Genomic DNA, 22310 nt, shown 5'->3' with positions numbered 1-22310 from the left:
AACCAAGGTTTCCTGGCTCTGGTCACATGTGGTTTCCATGTCTGTTTTTTTGTCTGGAGGGCAAAACGTGTGTAGTTTTGAGAAGTCTGTGGGTGGACAGTTTTTTTCTATGTGACTGTACATGTTAGACACAGACTTCTCGAGTTCTGCTAGGTTTTTCACATGTCTAAGGACCCCTTTTGGATGTCTGTGAGGTTCCGTATCACACAGCGGTTTGGATGCTGGTGGCTGTGTCATAGAAGGTTTAGTTTCTCTGGCATGTGTGACACTGGCAGTGCCTTTAATAGCTGGTATACAAATGCTGTCTGTGGGAACAGAAGTTGAAGGAGGCAATGGTGGGCAGAGGTGTGGAGCTGGCGGTCGAGGTAGAGAAGAGGTCCGGGGTGTAGAGGTGGGAAGAGAAAATGTAAGAAGCCGGGGAGGAGGAGGGTTAGGAGAAGAGAGGGGAAGAGGAAAAGTAGTAAAGGCAACAGGAGGTCGAGGAAGAGGAGGCCGTGGAAGGGGTGCAGGGATGTTAGGTGGATGGGAGAGGTTTTCAAAGGAGTTCCTTTTTGTTTCCGTATCTAACATACAAGTAGGTGTCTCTCTCTTAAAGCCTAGAGAATTGAAAACACAAGGTCTCGGAGGAGGAGGAAGTTCCAAGGTGCAGTCAGGAGGAGGAGCGACAACATTCGGTTCTGACCGGAGTTCTACTGCTCTGGAAATCGTTGGCAGAGTGGAGAATGAAAAGTGAGACCAAGAAGAAGAAAAGGAAGAGCCGGCAGATAGAGATTTCAGCTGCTCTGTTTGCTGTATGATCAGGGTGTCTCTGTGTCCCCTCTCTTTCTCTGACCCGTGGGCATCTTCGGTTGGGAGCAGGGCATTGCTGCTATCTCTCTGGCTGGGGTGGGGTCCAGTGCTTTCGCTTTCAGCTTTCTGCCTGCTGATCTGCCATTCCACCAGGTCTATGGTCTCGGGTCTGTTTGGAGCTTTCCACATGAGCCTCCTAGGGAAACTCACAGACTGATTCCACATCCTCTGAATCTTTTCTCTTGGACCCCTCAGAGACTGACTCTTAACTTGTGTCCTTGGTGAAAATAACTCTTCAAAATCTGTTCTTGGTGAAAGGTCAGGATTGGTTGACCTTTGACCTATACTTTCCATATAAAGGGGATTATGGGTACTTAAGTCATCCTCATCAGGAAGAAATGAGAACGTCCTTGCTGGCTTAGGCTTGCTGTCCTTAAGTGGTCCCTCTACATGAGCCGGCTCATGAGACTCAGTGGTACTGGACGAAAAGGCCATCCCATCATGATGACTGGTCCTGTCTTCTGGGACTGAGTTATTTCCCCTGCTTTGTTCAAAATGGTAGAGAAGGAAAAGACTTGAAAGAGAAGAAGGAGACAAGTTGTGAAATAGCTTTCATAAGCGAGGTGTTCTCATGGTTATCATTCTATTTTACATTACAAAGGCCTAACAGTGCTAATTCATTGAAGTAGACCATCACTTTCAAGAGCCTATTCTAGAAAAGACAAGGCAAGGGCATCCAGAGTTGGGAGAGAGATGGGACATTCTCATGAAAACATCAATCTCTAGACTCCCCCCCCCCCCTTTAGTTTGCTATGGCAAAGTATCTGGGTCCATCTTAATAAAGTCACAGTTTCAGGGAATGTGGAGGGCACCTCAGCTTTTTTTGTGTTCCCCACAAAAAACAATACCTCTTGTTGGAGGGTACTCAGAGCCCACTGTTATGCACAGGTCTTGGCAGTATCTCAGTAACTGTTCATTATATCACATCTCAGTAACTCTGGGAGCTAAATATATTCTATGACATGAAACAAAATTTCTAAGACAATACAGTTTACAAAGATAGAATGGAAAGTCCTCAGAGTTTAAAAGTTATAACTGAGAAATCAACTTCATGATACAATCCTGAACTGAAATTATTTCTTCCCGTTTAAATTCTATGCTTAATTACTTTAAAATACAGAAAATAGAAATAGAAAGGAGGGGGTATTTATAAATCTAATGTGAGTCAAATTTTAGTCAAGATTCCCCTTAATGAAAATACTTGTTAAAATCACATTGTTTTGGTATCACTGCATGGTTTGCTCATGCATAAATACCGAGCAAGTGCCACAAGTAGGTGTGACTTCTAATTAAAGTTAAAAAGTTCCAGAGACCAAATCAAGGGACTGAGCTACACCACTGGGACCCTTCCTTCTGAAAGGTTACTTGGCATCTACTTCAAATAGCCCCTGATGAAGTTTTCCCTCAAGCTAAAGCATAACAGCAAATTAATTTTGTCAGTGTTTGAATATTTTGAGTAAGAAATAGTTATTCAGAATGGGGTAAAAGTCTGAAATTTGATGACAAAACCAGGCATGCTCACAAATGGGCCTGTATTATCAGCCAATCTGAGTAATTTAGAATATATGAAAGACGTCAAAGACTTTTGCCTTTCCTAAGCTTGGAAAGCTATCGTGAAAACACATCGGGTATCATTTAACTTGATATTATCTAGCCATTAGTTTTGGAAAAAGTGACCTATGAGTCATAGATGTCACTTTGGATTGAAAGAACTCTGCCTGAATTAAGGATGAAGATGCTTTTGAATCCTTCCCTGGTGGGCATGAGCACTGTCACATCAGAAGGGAACTAGGCAGGGAGGATAAAGTTTCCTTTTAAACATACATGCCTACATCATGACAGATGAGGACCACCGTGCAGACAATACTACTGCTCAATCTCCCCCACCGAATCTACTTTCTAGCCGCGTTTTATTAGAATGACATTATTTATTTACTTACTTATGCCTATGTATCCACAGGTGAGAAAGAGGAAACATGTGACAGGGAAAAAAAGTTTTAGCTATCATTAATTTGAGGCGATTATGCAATACTAACAGACAGTTGTTTTAAACAATACACACATCCGAGAGAAAAATGCATGTTTTTAAAAAAATTCTTTCTATTCATGAGAATAATATCTAATAATGGTTCAGATAAAATCTTGTGGCATTTACTACAGTATATTATGTAGGATTTTTATCTAACACTCTTTGCTGGAGATATATAAAATTTATTGTTGTGAAACATGTGTTATCTTAATCATGAAATACCAAGAATCATGGATACTTCTTAAATACTGGTTAGTGTGCACTATGTTAGGGAGATGGTATTGGGTTTGGGAAATGTATCAGGTAACAGATGAGGAGTAGTAGTATAGAGTGTTAAATTTACATAATTATTTACTATGTGAAGATTTTTTTTCAAAACATTTAAAAAACAATTTCCTTGGGGCTAGTTTATTTTCTAGCTTGCTAGAATCCTTATAAAACATTATCAATAGAAAAATGAAGCATTTCTAAAAATGAAATAAGGTTCAGAATTAAAATGTTTCAATACATAATTAAAAGTCTATTACAAATTTTCAAGTGTAAATAAAGACTCTCATTTGCAGTTTACCCTCACCAAACTCTAGCGATTGCAGATGCTGCTGCCTGAAACTTGCTTTGTAAAAGTGGATATGTACATATATTTATCTCAGTCATTGTTCTCATATGGAAATACTGCCAACTTCACACAAATGCTTTTTTATCTGAACATTATTGCTGGGAAGAGCTGCTCAGTATCATCATAGAATCAACTCATATTGGCTCAATTCCTATTTCACCAGTAATTCAATGAGAGCATCATTGTAAACTATGAAAGAGATGAAAACACATACTTATGGAATGAATCCTGTATGCAAATAGAAATCTGTGCTTTATCTTCAACACACATAGGATATATGTACTACATATATCTTATATATCATATTTACAGCATTCATATACATTTTATAGCTTTATAAAAATATTATTAATACTGCATATGCTACTCATGCATCTGTCTAAACTGGTTTTTCTACTAGATGCATTTCTTTTGTGATTTTTGAAACTTGCTTTACTACTGTAACTAAATGGAAGAACCACAAAAGATACATAACAAAGTTTCCTGAGTTTAGCTCTCTTCAAAATTATATACTTAGTTGCTTATCATGCCCCAAAGTAGTTTCTCTTAAATGATACTAAATGATACAATGGCACAGTCTGATTGACAGAAACAGTTATGAAGTCTCAGCCATACATTAACAAGCTCTGTCAAAAATGTCTGGCTTAAAATTGCTTAGAAATTTCCACAGTGTAGAGGTGATGACTACAGCTGCCCCCAGAGCAATAAATACAGTCAGCATACTGTTAACAACAGATTTAATTTTTTCTTCATATACTATCCTATAATAGTATCATAAAAATATCTGTTTTTTAAACTACAGAATTTGGTTTTGATTGCCAAATGGAAGGGTTTCCTCCCCCCTTTTTCTTACATTCAATATCATTAAGACTGGTACGCAAAATATCCAAACTCCATACTGCAGTTGTGTCTAAATGGATACAGCTGTATTTCTGCATAGGCTTAGAACTAACTTCACTCAGATCATCCCTCACCCCCCCCCAAAGCAGCTGTTCCCCCTGCTACTCACATGGCACTTTCTCCCAGCTCCTCATAGAGATGTGCCCCAGGTGGCGGTGGTGGCGGTGGGGGTGCAGCAGGTACAGGAGCTGCAGGCTTGGCTGCAGGCATGGCAGACTGGATTCTTGCAGTCTTGGTACACTCAGCCTGGCGTCTTGAGTAGAGTAAGGTTGTCTTGTAAAACTCAGTTTAGGAACCATAAACAATCAATAGTCTATTATAATAATGAGGTCCTGTTATCAGATGGAACCCACTTAAATCATACATTTGAACTAATAAATTGATATAACAGAGCATCCTCATTTTCAATATGTAAATATTTGTTCCTTGAAGAAAGAGAATTCATAAAAATATTTTCCACTTAAAACACTGGTATTATAGGTGATCTGTGGTTGTAAATGTCACAGACAGTATTTAATTTCTTTCTTAAAATAAATGCATCAAATTGTAGAAATGATTAGAACACATCTTGCCTTTCATGTTACTGTTATAACAAATGTTATAAAATCAGCTTAAAACACACCACACACCTCAAATTCTTAAACTCATAAATGCTAAGGAAATGATACATAGTTCATGATGCTATGACTATTTGGTCAATATAATGTGTCATTTCTCATTTTCTAAATCATAAATTCATGTACAAAAATATTCATAATTATACTTACACTTTAAACCTGTTTTGGAAAGCAGTGTATAAGAAGGAGAGAGACCAGCATTAGAAATACTGTACTAACAACTTTATAAAATGATTTGCTATAAATTATGAACAAGTTACTGATTAATCTCATAATGCCACATTAGCAAGGAGAGCAAGGACTTCAGTTTGGTGAGGGAAGGAGCAGAGACTTACAAGTTATTAAATTCACCACAAAGAGAAATAGGTGAACTGTAGGGAGTAAGAAAACTATTGAAGCACAGATCTGAGAGTTTTGATTCTCATAAGAAAATAGGAACTTGAGGATGACCTGATATTTGTAAGGACTTGTTTGCTTAGTTCATTGGAGGAATACTGACTTTATTGATATCAGAATATAATACGCTCATTTGAGGAATAGTTAGGTGAAAAAAGAGAATGACGCTGCAGAATAAAGGTGGAAATTAACACTAGATTGATATCTTAGTGATTTTTTCCAGTATTATTTATGAGAAACTTTTAGCTTTAATAATCAATTTGTTAAGAAAACATTAATCTTGCTAGGTGGTGGTGGCACACAGCTTTAATCCCAGTACTTGGGAGGCAGAGGCAGGCAGATCTCTGTGAGTCTTGAGGCCAGCCTGATCTACAAAGCTATACAGACAAATGCTGTGTTGAAAAACCATACCCAAGTGCTATGTTTACAGCCTCACAAGACCTATGAAATGTCTAAGTCACATCTTCACATGGGACATATCTTGGCCATTTCAAGCCAGTATTCAACTGAGAAGAAAATGATTTAATGATTGCAAGGAAGGTATGGCAACCTAGTATGCAGTGTCAGCTTGACCACTGGGAAGAGAGAAACTCATTGAGGAATTCTTCCATCAGACTGGCCATAGGCCCTTTTCTTGATCAATGGTTGATATGGGAGAGGTCATCTCATGGTATGCAGCAGCACTGCTGAGAATGTGTGCTTGATTGTATAAGAAAGACACCCGCCTGGAAGCAAGCCAAGGCAGAATCCCTCCATTGTCTGTTCCGGTTCCTGCCTCCAGGTTCCTGTCCTGAGCTTCAATCCTGACTTCCCTTGGTTATGGCTTACAACTGTAAACCAAACAACCTTCTTCTTCCCCAGGTTGGTTTTGGTCAGTGTTTTATCACAGCAATTAAAAGCAAATTAGGACAGAAAGGTTTCGGGGTAAGGATACATTGGGAACATCTTAATATTTTCATTGTAGGTAGTTTAAACAATGAATAGCTTTTTATACCATCATTTCTTAGTGTTTGTTATATTAAGTATTTATAAAATTTATTGTCATTGTCCATTATTTACTTTTTGTGGCACTCTAACATCTCCTTTTCATCAACTATTTATTTTTCAAAAAGGCTCTCAGTAGGGACATATCACTAATTTCTCATACCTGCTGGTAGGCCCAATTTATTCCTTGCTTACCTCAATTACAGATACTTAACACTTCAATTCCTTGACTACTTCACAGATGTTAAATAGTTTTCACACTGAGATAATCCAAAACAAGTGTATTTTACTATAGGGAGAGAAAAGACTAAGACTCTACCCAGCCACTGCATTTATGACAAGAAACGCCCTAGCAAAGGTACCAGGAAGAGAGAAGTCACATCAAAAGCCACAGGTGAGTGCTGAGAGTTTACCGTGATTTTGCTAACACTGCATTATCTTCATAGAGGAAAATGTAACTTCAATGAATAAAAGAAGTAAAAATAAAATGAAACGACACTATCTGGCCAGGTTAGAGACCCTGCAATCTTTTCACTGAAACTGGGCAAAGAGTGACTCCTCTATCATCTCGTACTGCTTTCTCTATGGGAAATTTTCTTGGGAGCTTTTGACCCACAGAAGAGAATGCACAAGACCAAGAAGAAAACGGTCCCATGAGCAAAGACTTACCTGGAGCAAAGGACACTAAGAAATATACATGGAGTCTGCAGTGCTGCCTTTGAGGAAGGCGTTTTGAAACAGGCAGGAAAATACAAAGACGGAATAGTTACACCATGCATGTTTTGCACCTAAATCTTCTTTACCAGGTAGCTTCCTGAAAGTATCTACTTAGCGTCCCCCATACTCACTGTCGGTAGCTCACTAGGACCACCAAGATGGCTGGGATGCAGCAAAGGATGATGATGAAGGCCAAGGCCAGCAAGGCCCCTTCCGTGTACCCTAAGCTTTCTCCTCGCTTCTTGATGCTCGTCACTGCCTCAGGAGTCCGGATCTCCAGAATGCGTCCTCCTTCCCCGTAATAAGGTTGAAAGTCTTTATTGATATCGAGCAGTTTGCCATCCAGGAATCTTTATAGTGAGACAAATTGAAGAATTGATTACGTTAGAAGTGCAGAGTCCATTTGAAATGAAAATAAATCTTTGAAGTCTTGATATTTTGAATTTAAAAAGCAAACTGCATGTGAGGATTAGTGTTATTAATTTGAGACCTGGGAAGCAAGCATACTTGCAAGGGATTGTCCAGGTTAAGGTCACTCCTGAGAATATCTGTAAGGAATTGTCTTTATTATATTGAGGAGGAGGACCTAGCATCGTTCCTTAGACTTGGAAAGTATCCCAGGTTATATAAAAGGAGATATTGAGCAGAGCAAATGGGGTTGGTTACTCTCTTCCAAATGTAGATGTACTGTGACAATTTCTCTCCACACCCAGCCTGGGTGACTATACCATGAGGGTACATAATCTGGTATTTTGAAGCAACATCCTCTTATACTGCTTTTATCTGAGTTACCTTACGATAGCAACAAGAAAAGAAACAGCTCAGGACAATTATACTTTACTCCAAAAAGCATGAAGAAAGGATTTTGAACATCATCACAGTAAATAAATATCAAAGTTTAAGGAGACAAGCAGGTTTATCCTTACTCAGGATAGGATACAGGAGAAGAGGGAGAAGAGAGTGAGGTTATGCTTCTGTATGTCAATTAAACAAAGAAAAATATAAGCTGAGCGTGGTGGCACACAGTGGCAATCAGAGTGGGGGAGGATGATCTAGAGGGTCATCTCCTCCAGCTCTGGGATCCCAATGGTCCCAGCATCAATATTCATTTAGAAGGTATTTTCTTTAAAAAAAAAAAATTTACATCCTAGCCACAGTTTCCCTCACCTCCTCTCCCCTCAGTCCCTTTCCCCACCCCCAAACATACTCCCCCTCTGTCTCTGTCCAGGAGAGGGGATATCTCAAGTTTATAGGCATTTCCTTATGTAGGTTGGGAAAATTTTCATCTATGATTTTATTAAATATATTCTCTTAGTTTTTGAGCTGGATTTCTTCTCCCTCCTCTATTGCTATTATTGGTATGTTAGGCCTTTTCTTAGTATACCAGATTTCCTGGATATTTTGCATTATAAATTTTTTAGAATTAACATTTTTTTGACTGATAAATCTATTTCTTCTAGTGTGTCCTCAACACCTGAGATTCTGTCTTCCATTTCTTATATTCTGTTGGCCATGCTTGCATCTTCTAGTCACTTACTTAGATTTTCCATTTCCAGTATTCCCTCAGTTCGTGTTTTCTTTATTGCTTTTGTTTCCATTTTCTTGTCTTGCACATTTTCCTTTGTCTTTTAGTGATTTATTAATTTCTCCCATTTTTGTTTGTCTTCTGTTCCATGTCTTTAAGGGATTTGTTTATATCCTCTTTAAGGGCCTCTCTCATCTTCATAAAGCAACTATGCTTCTGCTTTGTTCAGCTCTTGCTGTTGTAGGATAGCTGGGCACTGCTAACGTCATATTTCCATTCCTGTTAATGACTGTGTTCTTACACTGGCATTTTAGGCATCTGGATTTGAGCTCATTTTGGGTCTAGCTGTGTTGATTCCTACATTTGTCTTTGTCAGATGGATGTTTTGTTCCTTGGTTTCTCTTTCCTCTCTGGTCTATAGACTAAATGGCCAAGGGTTCTAGTGACTAGCATGTCTTCAGGTCTAGTAGGTTAGGTTTCCCCTCTGGGGTTCTGGGGGATAGGGGGTTCCTAGATCCAGCCTGGCCTCTGGTAAATCCAAAGTTTTCCTGAAATTGTAATATATAATTATATAAATGTTTGTATGTATGTATATATCTTAATGGAGATTCATACCCAGAGACAGACATTATGCCCAGGGATATGGTAATAAATTTGCTAATTATTATTACTAGTTTTGTTTCCTATCTTTGGACCAAGGAATCCACCATCTTCAGATACTTATATTTCAGATGCTAAATATTGAGAGAATAACCTTACTGTCCATGGCTGGGTGTTAGGCAACAGTTATAATGTCTTGGTACAATTTTTTTTTAAAGCTTAACTTTCATTCATCTAGTTTTAATGTTAATATCTGCACTTTTGGTCTTGGAGTGTGTGTGTCTTTATAAATAAGTTATAAAATATTTATGAAAAATTCATAGATTTAAAAACACTAGTGTTTCTCAAATAGTAGTTTAGGAAAATTCTAATGGCAAATTTTATCTCTTTAAATTATTTTCATTTTCCATATTCCTTTTTGGTTTTCTTTCAGACATTTTATCCTAAAATTCTCATTCATTCTAGTCTTGACCACCAGTTATCATCCTTAAGATGTAGACATACATTTTCTAAAATCATGAAATCTATTATCAAAATTAAAACACATTTATATAGAAAATAGAGGAAACTAGTGAATAAAAAAACAGGGAAAGATGTATTACAAACATTGTCAGAAAGAATGTATGTACCACTCTGAAAGTCTAGATCAGACTCATATGAACTGTGTATCATTTGACTCATATGACTATGTATCACTGAACATTTTAATTTCTTCCCAACAATCTTCAGGACACTAGGTGTCGCTAGAGTCCAGCAAGAATCTGGATACAGCCTTAGAATCACAGAACAGCCAAAGAAAACTATGTAATAACATTGTATTTAAGATTTCAGCCTTTCACTGAGCTTGGAATCCAGTTGTAGAGAGGGAGGAGGGATGAGCAAAGGAGTCAAGACCATGCTGGAGAAACCACAGAAACATCTGACCTGACTTAGTGAGAGCACAGTTGTAAAGCTGGGGAACAAGCATTGGACTGAATGTGGGTGCCAGTTAGGAGACCTGGGCAGTCTATGGGGTCTCTAACAGTGGAACCAGTATTTAATCCTAGTGAACAAATGAATTTTGGGAGCTCATTCCCCATGTAGGGATGGATACTATTTCAGCACAGATACACAGAGGGCCTAGGCCCTCCCCCAAATGATGTGACAGACTTTGATGATGCTTCACAATCCCTGGGAAGAGGGTGGAGGGGGTTGGTAGGCATCATGGGAGGATGGAAAGGAGAAGAGGGAATGGGGGAGATTGATATGTAAAATGATTAGAATTTTTTTAAAACAGAAACAGCTTTTTTATCCTTGTTTTTCTTCCTGTCCTCCCCCTTTCCTTCTCCCTCCATCCCCCTTCCTTTCTTGTGGATTTAGCTATCATATAGAATACAGAGCCATACAACAGTGATTTTCCCTTTACTGAACCCCTTCTGAGTCAGGAGGACATCACACATTTTCCCTTCTTGTTACAATAGAGTTGTAAGAAGACACAGTTTCTTCCTAACCATCAAGCCTGCTGAAGTCATTGCAAGCAATCACCATCACCATAGTTTGTTTTTCCCCTTTAGCCGGTGTCTTGAATCAGGAGTGCGAGGTTCCTATGAGGTGACTTCAAAGTGCTGTTTGGACTCCTGACTTTAGCTGACTTCTGTTGCTCCAGGTTTCTGACTTTAGTCCTGCCCATGCAGGACTTGGAAACAATGTATGAGGATACTGTACCTTCCTCTGATTTAACTTTTATCAACATATCAGTAGCTTTTAAACTTTAATTATCCTTAAATAAGAATTCTGTATAGGTTCTACTGTTACTGCATAGCTTACTATAATAAAATAAAAACCACTTACTTAAAAAGTTCATTTCTGTCGATGGCTCTGTTGGTCTGGGGGTCAATGGCATAGACAGTCAGGTCACACTTGCTATAGTCTTCTAGGGAGAAGGCATCTCCATGGCGACGGGCACCAATGGACTCTACCACAACCTTGGCACCAGGAATTTGATCCTGAACATAGCGATCCAGAATCCTATATATAAAAAAAATAACACCTAAAAATAACACACTAAATTCTGATGAACTTAGTAAGGATAAAAAAATCATCCTGAAATGACATTTAGTAACTGACATTTGGTTTCTGCTAATGTTTACTATGTATGAACCGTTGGAAAAACATTATATAGGGCTTCGGCAATCAACTCTTAATGATGTTGGAGGATGACTAAGGGCAAGAGATTGTCAAGCATGTGCTATTTAAGTCTCAAGTTCTGAATTTACGGTGTCTCTTGAGTGTTTACCTTGCTCATGGGAAATGTCAGCCATATTGTACAAACGAAGCTGTCCCTGCATTAAAGAAGCCACAGGACACTGGGACTCTCTACTAGTTGATATCATACGTGACATCACTCTTTGGGAGTATGTGACAATAGTAACCTGCTACAGTGGAGGAAAAGGACACCTGTTCTCCCAAGGATATGAAGATCCTCAGAGCCCAGTTGCAATGGAAGATGTAGACATGTTTGGTGAGTTTACAAGATCTGTGAACATCTCAGAAGCTACTTAGGATAAATATAAAAATTTAAGAGATATGTTATCTTTTACAGAAGAAGAAGTATTTGGTAGAAAAGATAGAAATGTTGTTAGCTATGAGATAATTTCTTAGAAGTTCTAACTTTTCTCTAGTTCTGTAACTTGATTAGTTGAAAGTATCTATTAACATTTGTTGTTTTCTATATTTCTGTAAATAAGAATTTCTTAATAGTTTCTTTATTATTACAACATTATATTACTAACATTTATAGAGCACATTCTAGTATATACTAAAGTCTTAGATTAAATGTAAATGTATTAACATTTTCCACAAGTGTCAATTTCCTTTGAGATGGGGTCTTACTATGTAGCACAGGTTGACCTAAACTCAACCCACAGAACACAACCTTTTCGTGCAGAAACCCTTTTTCCCCCCAGACACCTTCATTATTATGTCTTTTCAACTTATTTTTCTCCAACTTTCAGGTTCCCTTTCATGTCCTTTTATGTTACCATGATACATAGGGAAATTAATAAAATTACCATCTTATTAAAAAAAACTTGAAGCTGATACGCATATACAACATAATGTAATAATATTGCCTTCATGCATATTATCATGCATCTATGAGGCTTTGTGTGTTCCCAGGGAAATCCCAAAGAAAACACAAGACAGTAAAATATCTTTTCTGTCTTTGTGGAGCCCTGAGAATGGCCAGCTGTGGCCTTGCTTTTGATTTGGAGTGAGTGCAAACAGAAGATGGACAGAAGCAACAAGAGCATAAATAAAGCCAAAGATATAATCTTAGCCAAGCCACAAACATAGGAGTGAGTTTTATAGGCACATAAAAGATGAAGTGCAGGGATCCTATGTGACATTAAAACCCCTTAGGCAAAAGATCAACCAACTTAAATCAATGGATTTCTCTTAAATTACTGATCTGTTCATGGGAGCACCTACAAGGACCAGCTTAAAAGAAAATAATGTATATATAGTCAAAGTTCATTTTTAAATATTTTGGGTTTTTGTGTAAGCTTTAGATAAATATTATACAGTGGTTAGAAGTACAAGACTGCTATAATTGACCTCTTGGATGTTTGGTTAACACAGTTGGAGGCCTATTTAATGTGGACACAGAGGTTAAATGGGAGAACATTTCTCTCTCACCCTGCAATGTTAAATACAGGGGCCTGTGGGGGTTATCTCTAAACTTGTTCTGTAACTCTTGGGTGTCGCCTGGCCTCTTGTTCAGGGAGGCCATGGAGACCTTCCTTGGTGGACATTTGCCAGTATCTACAACATATAAAAATTTCCTCAGTGTTTTCAAATGAAGTAACAGCCAAGTAAGAACCTTAACTCATTCTCATTCAGATGAAACAACTGGTAAATGAAAACCTAAATGAGCCACAGGCTCCTTCTAAGCCCAATTGACCCCTGAGGACTAGATACACAACTGGCCTCAGCAGTAAAAAAGATGGTTCATTTTCTCTACTTTCCTGACCTTAAATACCCAAAAAGAAAGTTATAACCAAGGATGAAAATAATTGGCATTTTTTCTGTAACAGTCTGAGGGATTATGATCCCTAAATATTATTTAGACAACTATTTCTCACTAATGATATTGATTGAAAGAGTCCCAGATATAAGATCCCATGACACTGACTCAATTCAAAGATGTAAAACCTACTTGCTAACAAAACAGATCTGCCTTTGCTTTAACTTAAAATTCAAATGATTACATTTATCCTTTCTTTTCCTCTCTAGAAAATCTCTGGAAGGGGCCTCACCCTGTGATCGTAGCTACTCCAATGGTTTTTAAAGTACCTACAGCAGATCCTTGGTCTAACACTCTTGAGTTCAGCTTTTGAAGCCGAAGAAAAAGTGAAAAAGAACACAGTAGAGGAATGCTTGTAAGCATTTTAAGAGACTCCAGTGGACTTTAATTGGACATTTCACAAACATTCTGCATCCTGGCTCCTCCTGGTTCCCTGCTTAGGAACTGTATTGCTATCAACTCTTTATTTCTCCCTTGCATCTCTACTTAGGCACTAGTCAAGGATTCCTTTCCTCCTTACACCTGGATGTCATACAATTATGACCATGATGCACCATGAAGGTCTCCTAGACATACCTACTAGAGGGAGTACCCCAACTTCTGTGTCTGAAAACCCCATCAAGCAGTATGAAATCAGCTTTGGTCAGTGTCCCAATCCCCTGAATGGCACTCATGATTACCTTTATAGCGAGGAAGAAAAGGACACAAGAGAGACACAGAAGGCAGTTTAAGCATAGGGGCCTCATGTCCTTAGCCTTAAGCTGAAAATGTTCTTGGTTCTGTTCTGGTTGGAGACCAAAAACATCCAGGAGTCTAAAGATCAAACTTCCCAGTTGGGCAGGTCAGTGATCTGGCTAAGGGCTCATCCCTCTGAACAGTGGGTATGTCTTCAGCTATGATGAAGAGAATGGAGGATGAAATAGTCCTTTAATGTGATGATGTAAAACTCTTTGCTAGAATTCCCACCCTGCAGCACAGTAGCTGAGAGAGCATTAGCAGTCTGGTTGCTTTCCTGAATTACTCAGAAAATTGTGACTTTCCATTTTCCCCTTCTTTCTTGAGGGCTTTGGGCTTCACTTTTTTCTGAAGCTCTCCCCATGCCCCCCACAATGTGACTGTTTCTTGACCATGTAGCTGGACTCCACACAGACTTAACTCAAACCACAAAGCATTTGTCCTTTTCTGTTCCCATCTCTCTCCCAGTCACTTGCTAAGATTTACAGCTTGCCTACTCTGTTTTGTTTTCTCTTTAAACTCAATAAAATTGTTTCTGAGGCCCCTTTGGAGTCTATTCTTATTTTTTTTTTTTAAATTAACATACTAAGAACTCCAAGAGGGGACCCTGATACCCCTAGTAAGTGTGACTCTTCCTGGTCTCCTCCACATGTACACCCACAATATTCTTCCTGGAGATTCTTCTTGCAGAAACCCACAGCTGTACCATGGGTGTGTCTTTCTATGTGCCATCTCTCTTTAGGCTTATGGTTAAAGTCTATATTAGAATCCCCACTTTATTTCATTAAAGAAAACAAATCCTGAGTGCAGGCTGCACATGCCTGCAATCTTAGAATTTGGGAGGTAGAGGCAGGGTGATCAAAGGCTCAAGCTCCTCTTTGCACAATATGGTCTGTATGAGAACTGTCTCAAACAACAAACATACACACACAAAATGTGCAGCCCACACTTCCTTAAATTTGACTCGTGTTTTGTTCTCAATAGTGCCGGGACTACTGGTATGGGCTACCACCCTGATTAAATTTATCTGTAGATTTAATACTCCTTTTGGGATGTATCTTTGAAGAAATAAGAGAGCAACACATTTGAAAATGTTGGTACATCTAGAAATAACTTTGTTTCAAATATCAAACTGACCCACTTCCTGCTCTATTAAAAATGCACTGCCTTAAGAGTCCAGTGTGTGCTATTTTTGCCCTTATTACAAGAGAAATCAAGATCTTAACTCTGGAAGAAATTTGTATAACTGTGCACACTAGGAGATGCTGCCAATTATGTTGAAATGTTTTGTTTGCTTGACTGATCTTAAACTTTTGTAGGCCAGATGCTTAAAGCCTGCCTGTTCTCTTTTATGTTTATCTCACTCATTACTTTCTTCATGTTTTGGGTTCTTTCTAGTGAGACTTCCCCCAAAGAACAAGTAAAGCATGGAAGACTCATGGAGAAGAGAAAGTCACTTTCCAATTACTATGAATGTCTGACTACAGTGTCCATGGATGGATAGGGAAAGGGCCTCAACTAATGGCAATACTGATCCATATTTTAGGATTTTTCTTTTTCCCTGCGAGATCTACGCTTACAGTAATATTAAAATTCCAATAGTCACACAAAACACTCAGAATATAAGAAGGGCCTCTACATCAAATCACATCTTATTTTGACATTTCGTAGGTACAGACACCACTAGCATAGCATTGGAATCCAGAGGTTTGACTTTAACATTCAATTCTTTTATATAGCAGTTGCAGAAATATTAGACTAGTGATTATAAGTTTTAAGTTCCACAAATATATTCATACTTAAATATATTACATTTACTATGTGTAATATATTAAAATTTAAAGATAATAGAAAATAATTTCCTACATGGAATTGTGTGTATTACTAACTAAACAGACTAAAACTTCCTCCCTCCCCCCCCCAGCTTTTACTAGACACATAGTGTTCCACAAGATTTGATTGGGGTTACATTAAAAAATGTAAAACTAAAATGTTTTCTAAATGATAACTAATATTTTGTAAAAGTATTTTCCCCATCTTCTATGTCCACATACTAAACATTTTTTACATTTATCTTTATTATACTGTGTGTGTGTGTGTGTGTGTGAGCGCGCGCACGTGTGTATGTGTCTGTCTGTCTGTGTTTGTGTCTGTGTGAATGCCTGCATTGTTCCTATCACACAGTAATGGATGTGAAGTACACTCACTTCTTTGAGAGTATAATTTCAGTGCTTTGGGGAAGATGCCTAGAAGTAATATTGTTGGATCACATGGTAGTTTTATTTTTTAAATGCTTTGGGAAACTTCCTTCATGTTTTTCATAGTAGATACATCCTTTTTATCTCATTCACAATGTATAATTACTCCACTTTCTGCCAAACTCACCAATTTTTCTCATTTTACTTTGAAAGCATTTTTAAAAAAGTACCTATCCTCAAAGGGTGAAGATGGTATCTCATTGTGACCTTGACTTGTGTCCTTGTGATGGCTAGATGAACATCTGCTTCATGCAGCAGTGGTCCATTTGTGTGTCTTCTCTGAAAATGCTTCTTTTTCATGTCAAATAACCATTTTTATTGGGTTATCCCATAAAAAGCTAAATGCAGATAAAAGATTTGAATATAAAACTTCAAACCAGATAACCCAGAAGATCATCTGGGAGAAAGTTCTTATCATTAGACTAAGTAATATTTTTCTGACTGTCACCCAAAATGTACAATAAAAATAATAAACTATAACAAAAAAAGATAATTAAAGAACAAAATAAAAACATGGGGCAAAAGCAAGCCATATTCTTTCTGTATAAAGGAGAGTCCAGCAGAGTGAAAGGCCATGTGGAGAGTATGTGTGTATGCAATATCTAATAAGAGGCAAGTTTTAAAATAATGTGTAAGAAATTTTATCCACAGCCATGCCTCCCCTATCTTTTCTCTCCTATGATACTCACTTTATAAAGGAATTGCTTTGGGAAGAATACTTGCATTTCATTGAACATAGTACAATGGCCACTGTTCTGAGTTAAAGATAGAGGTGGGGATGAAGATGATATGATGGAAATGGAGATGGAGGAAGGGTGAAGAAGGAAGAAAGAAAGCAAGGAACATCTATTGGGTACCTTTAATAGAGTGATGCCACCTAGACAAAACATAATGCATTCTTACAACTGTAAGACCCTCAGAATGAGGAGTCTTCCAGGTTCGGTTGATACCCCAAGAACTCAATGTCCAGTCCAGTTGCTGCAAAACGCAAGAGGCTTTAATGAACAGGAAACATTTGCGCAAACGGGCTCCTCCAGCACGCAGGCTAGAGAGAAGCCCCCTCCCCTGGGCCCAGGTGTTTTTAAAGGCAAACCCACTAGCTTAGGGAGGGGGTGGGACCCTCTGTCCATTGAGTATGTGACCCTTGGAGGCCAGACGGTCTGCTATTAGGGTCAGCAGATCTTAGGGCCTCAGGGTGTGCTAATTAATCTTGTCTGGGCAAACCAGAGTTACAGCTATCTCTTTGTTTCCTAAGGACCCTATTTACCATCTGTTGACTCACAGGAAAGGAGGGGCAGAAAGGAGGGGCAGTGTGAATTCTTGTCATCTCAGGGCCTGGTGAGAGGAAGCTAGCAAATTCCAAGGAATAGATATTGGTTAGCTTTCCAGGTCAAACTATCCTTCATTTAACTTCACTTTTTGGTCTTTCACAACTATTTATTAAATACATTATTGGGAAATTTATGAGGTGGTTCTGCTAAAACTCCCTTTTATGCATTACAATATGGAATTTTACCCCTGTTCCTGGATGTTAAGGATGGTTAAGGTGTCCTAATATTCTTTTCTGTTAAAAGTCTCTACCTACTAAAAATCACCAGCATTTCTACTATGGCTTGGAGAAGATTCAGGGGTACACCCTTGTTTATCTCTAAGTAACTGGTTCTCACTAATCAGTCAGAACTAAGTTTTTTGCTAAACATGCTCTTTTGAAAAAGAAAACAATGGGTTTTCTCTCTTTCCTCTGAGCCCCTTAACCTTACATCCCAATGTAGGTTCTCTTTAAAGGGTTTCCATTTAGTAGGATAACATTGGGGTATGGCATTTTCTAATTCCTCCTACTCTTTTATTTTATTTTTTTTTTCTTCTAACTTTAACTACTCTTCCCCCAAACAGAAGCTATTTTCCTTGCCCTGGTCCCAAGTGACTCAAAGTAGACCACACTTTCAAGATTGCGCATGAGTCACATTTTTAGGGTTCTTGTTGCAGACCCTTGTTACATACCTTACATTCAAGGATGGTTATATACCATCCTTGTTTCAGGGCCTTGGTGCTATCTGGCAACTGTGTTTACCCTGATTTCTAGTCTCATCCTGATTCTGCATCTTTAAAGCTCTTCCAATACATCTCTATGTGCTAGCTCATTCAGTTTCTAGCACCTAGGAGCTGCTGGTATGTGCATTGTTATTTTAATGGCTAGCAACAGTCAAACCTTTGTCCTTCTAATTGCCGACAGAGACTTGAGCAGTTGTCCTATTCCTCAGTCTTTGTAATTCTATGGATTCTATATTTTACATTTGTGGGAAGTTACAATAACTGCTTACTGTCTTTGACAGAAATTTATATTCTAGATATGAGTTTAGTCATTAAATTTGCTGTGAATCAGAACTCCAAAACTTAGAAATTACCTTGGTGCCTTTTAGAAGGTTTTCGAGCACATAAACTGTGGTATATCTGTTAAGTAGCTATTCAGATACTAGCAAACTTGAAAGTAAAACCAGAAACTCAAATAGGGAAGGGACAATTTTTTTTTTGTTTTTTGATTATTGGACAAAGAATAGGCTCTGGGTCCCATTTCTGTCCCCAGTAGAGAAACATCCTATCTAGGCAAGACTTTCTGAAGAGATAGTATTCCCTCCTCCCTTAAGACAATGCCCATACCAGCAGCCAAATGTGGCTGTCAATATCTAGATAGGCCCCTCCCTACTCTAGGAAAGCTGTCTGTTCAAGAAACATTAAAAAATGGTGTAAAGCCCAGTAAGTCTGTAGGTTAGTACAATGCTCTCTAGGCCATTGTTCTCTCTTTTTCCCTTCTAGTGTGCTTCTACTGTTCCATAGTAAACTGTGCTTGCCTTCTATACCAAGATCTATGTATTCATCTGAATTGTTTTGATGGAGAACACAAGGATTAGGGAGCAGAGAAGAGCCAGAGTGACATCTCAGCAATACATGCACTTACTGAAGTACTATTCAGTGATAAAACGAAATGAGCTATTTAGCCCTGAAACTGTGGAGCAACCTTAGACTGTTATTATGAAGGAAGCCAACTTGAAAAGGCTGAATACCGAATAACTCCAAACGTTTTCGTCCTTCAGTTTCCATGGAGATGGTTTTAGGACTCCTAGGGAATTGCAAAGGATGTGAATCTTAAATTCTTTTTGCAAAATGCTATAGTATTTGCATTTAATCTATCCATACCCTGCTAAACCATCTCTTCATGACTAATGATATCTAATACAGTGTACATACCATATAAATATCTGCTATACTGGTTTGTCTATACATGTTTAGTATTAGTTATGTTTTTCTTTTAAACTTTTGAACCACAAGTTGGTTAAATCCAGTCCATAATATATGGCCTACAGGTACATAAAGTCAATTTTATATTACATTCTAGACCAAACAAAACCACAGATTAAAAAAAAAAAAAAAGAGTGTGTATTAGGGATCTAGTAAGGGAAGAACGACATGGACATTTATTGCAACTGAATCAGACATTTAGAAACTGGTTTTTTTTAAGGATGAATGAGAACTGAGTCCTCCTTTGTGCTACAAGGTCACTAAGGTGAATGACAGGTTGGTACCTCCTCTTTCATTTTGTGTGTGTTTCCTTCACTATGGGTCTGCCTGACCCTGAATAGACATTTTAATCCCTCAAGGAATGTCTAATCTGTCTCATCTCCCTTTGAGGGTGAAGGCAAAATAAAGGTCATTGTCCGGTGTAAGCATCACCTGAGAATCCAGGAAGAACAAGAACTCAGAGTCAGACCCTTCTGTGTATGAGGAAATTATCTATGAAGGTAGGTCTGCATTAAGCAACAGACATAGTTATATAGAAACCAGATTGGTACCCTATGCTGATGACATCAGTTAATAATTTAATAGTCCATCTGATCAACTTGTAGGACCCCAGCACTGAGACAAAGATGGGTCAGTGACATGCTGGACCATGCCTTGACCAATATTGCTTAATTATGCTTAATTCTTAGACTCTGTATTTGAATTGACATCTCATGCCAGCAGCTAGAAAGCAGACTTGGGGGTCTCTGGCTCCCTCTATCTGTCCTTCCCAATATGGCTACCCCCCTCTTTGCTTTTTCACCATTCATCTCTTTAATCAGCACCATTGGGGTGGCTGGTCAAGCTTAGCATGTTGAAGCTGTAGGAACCTAGTGCTATTTCTTAAAACTCTGGTTACACTCATTGTTCAAATCCACAGAATGCATTAGACCAAGACTTAATCATAATGTAAAATCTGGATTTAAGTGATAATTATGTCTCAAAATAATTCTGTTGCATAATGCAACTCAACTGTTGAATATGTTAATAATGCTGACTAAGGGGTGGGGGATGAGGCTTATGGAAAATCTCCATGATTCCCTTTTGATCTTCTCTAAAAAAAATAAGTTTAATACATTCTAGTGATGTTTGAAGAATAGAAGTAAAATGTTCGAAACACACAGAGTCAAAATAAGGTTAATCACAAAATCCTACAAATAAAATGTTTTAGGCAATTGGCACTTTAAAATTCAAGAAATAATCCTTTATCATTAGATAGTATGACCTACAATAGGTCCTTTGAGAATGACATTTCATATTGAATAATGGTAAGTGTGAATTTAATAATAATTCCAAGTAGAAAATAATGCATTGGCTTAAAGTTCAAATGTGTACAGGTGAATTAGAGAAAATGGCATGAAATAAGTGTGTTTCCTCAAAACTGACAGTAATTCCTGTGATGTGTCCATTTATCAACCATTCTCTTATGAGTGAGAGTATTGAGGATTTTTATGGTGCAAATACTCTATTGAAATGATAGAAATATTACTTTAATATATAGAGACAATTGTCAGCTATCCTTTAGTGTGAATAAATTCAACTGATACACACACACACATATTTTATACATGACCTATATTATCCCTTTAACAGCCACTCGTCTATGTATTAGACACACAGGAATCAACAATAACAACATCGATCTATAACAATAATAACATCTAAAAGCTATCCTATAAAAGCATTGCAAGACTGATGTATGATAGTACATTTTGGATACCACTGACTATCCTTTGTGTAGCCACAGAATATTTCTCTTAGTTTCAGGACAGCCTCCTCTGCTTTAGACTGTTTTAATAAGAGAGGATTTCTTCAACATTTTGAAAATGTAACAACGGTTCTTGCTCATTGTCATGCACACAGAAAATGAAGGTACTGGGTGACTGCATTTCTTACATCGCCACAGGATACTTTAGCCTCATATAGGTTTAGCTAGAATGAAAATAAAGGAGAGCATATCTGTAGAATTATCCCAAAAGAAGGAAATGAAGATGACTAATAGCAAAAAGAAAAGTTGTTCTGAGTTTAAATTCTCACCATTAATCGGTCTATTTAAAATACAAATACTACTGTAACAGGATCCTGAGACAAGGATTCCCACAAGCAATGTTGTGGTAGCCCTGCTAGAAACACAGATCTATGATGCCAATCTAATGTTTAGAGCTGGTGTGAGAATGGAGAACACACCCCATCAGCATTATGGTTAGAAAGTGGCTTCATTCCACTCTGATAGGCTTTGAATAGAGTGAATGGAGCAGAGAGAACCTGTGACCTATGCCCTTCTTTTCAAGGACTTCTCTAATCCATTTTGAAGGTTGAGAGTGTCGTGCTTTGCTCCATGGCATGGCCTTAAACTTACAGCCTCCTCTCTCAGCCTCCCAGTGTTAGACTTACAGGGATATACTAACATGCCTGGCTTCCTTCATCTTTTAAAGGCTCATGCCTTCTCAATTGTATTCCAAATCAAAGAAAACAGTTTTTACATCATAGCAATTGATACACAGAAAAGCAATGTGTTCATCTAAATAAGAATACATGGGTTCTGGCTCTAGGAGGTCCCAGATTAGAGTCAAAGCAAAGGAATTTGAAAGACAGGGACAGAGATCACACTATATCCTGAGGAGACAGATAACACAGACAGACAAAGCTCTGCAAGAGAAGGGACCACACATTGCAGCAGGGATG

General features: G+C 38.1%; 1 protein-coding gene across 1 annotated transcript in view; it reads right to left on the bottom strand.

The window, feature by feature from the left end:
- Positions 1–22310, bottom strand: part of Pcdh15 (protocadherin related 15) — a 586560-nt gene that overhangs the window by 12710 nt on the left and 551540 nt on the right. Inside the window, exons 29-31 of the mRNA XM_051186893.1 lie at positions 11064–11240; positions 7240–7458; positions 4504–4647 (exon numbers count right to left, since the gene is read on the bottom strand). Coding sequence (XP_051042850.1) covers positions 4504–4647; positions 7240–7458; positions 11064–11240 — 540 coding nt within the window. The remainder of the gene's footprint in view (positions 1–4503; positions 4648–7239; positions 7459–11063; positions 11241–22310) is intronic.

This window comes from Phodopus roborovskii, unplaced genomic scaffold (genome assembly GCF_943737965.1).
Source record: "Phodopus roborovskii unplaced genomic scaffold, PHOROB, whole genome shotgun sequence".
In the NCBI taxonomy this organism is placed as follows: Eukaryota; Metazoa; Chordata; class Mammalia; order Rodentia; family Cricetidae; genus Phodopus; species Phodopus roborovskii.
Note: the sequence above shows the minus strand (reverse complement) of the source record. Positions and strands in the feature narration are given on the sequence as shown.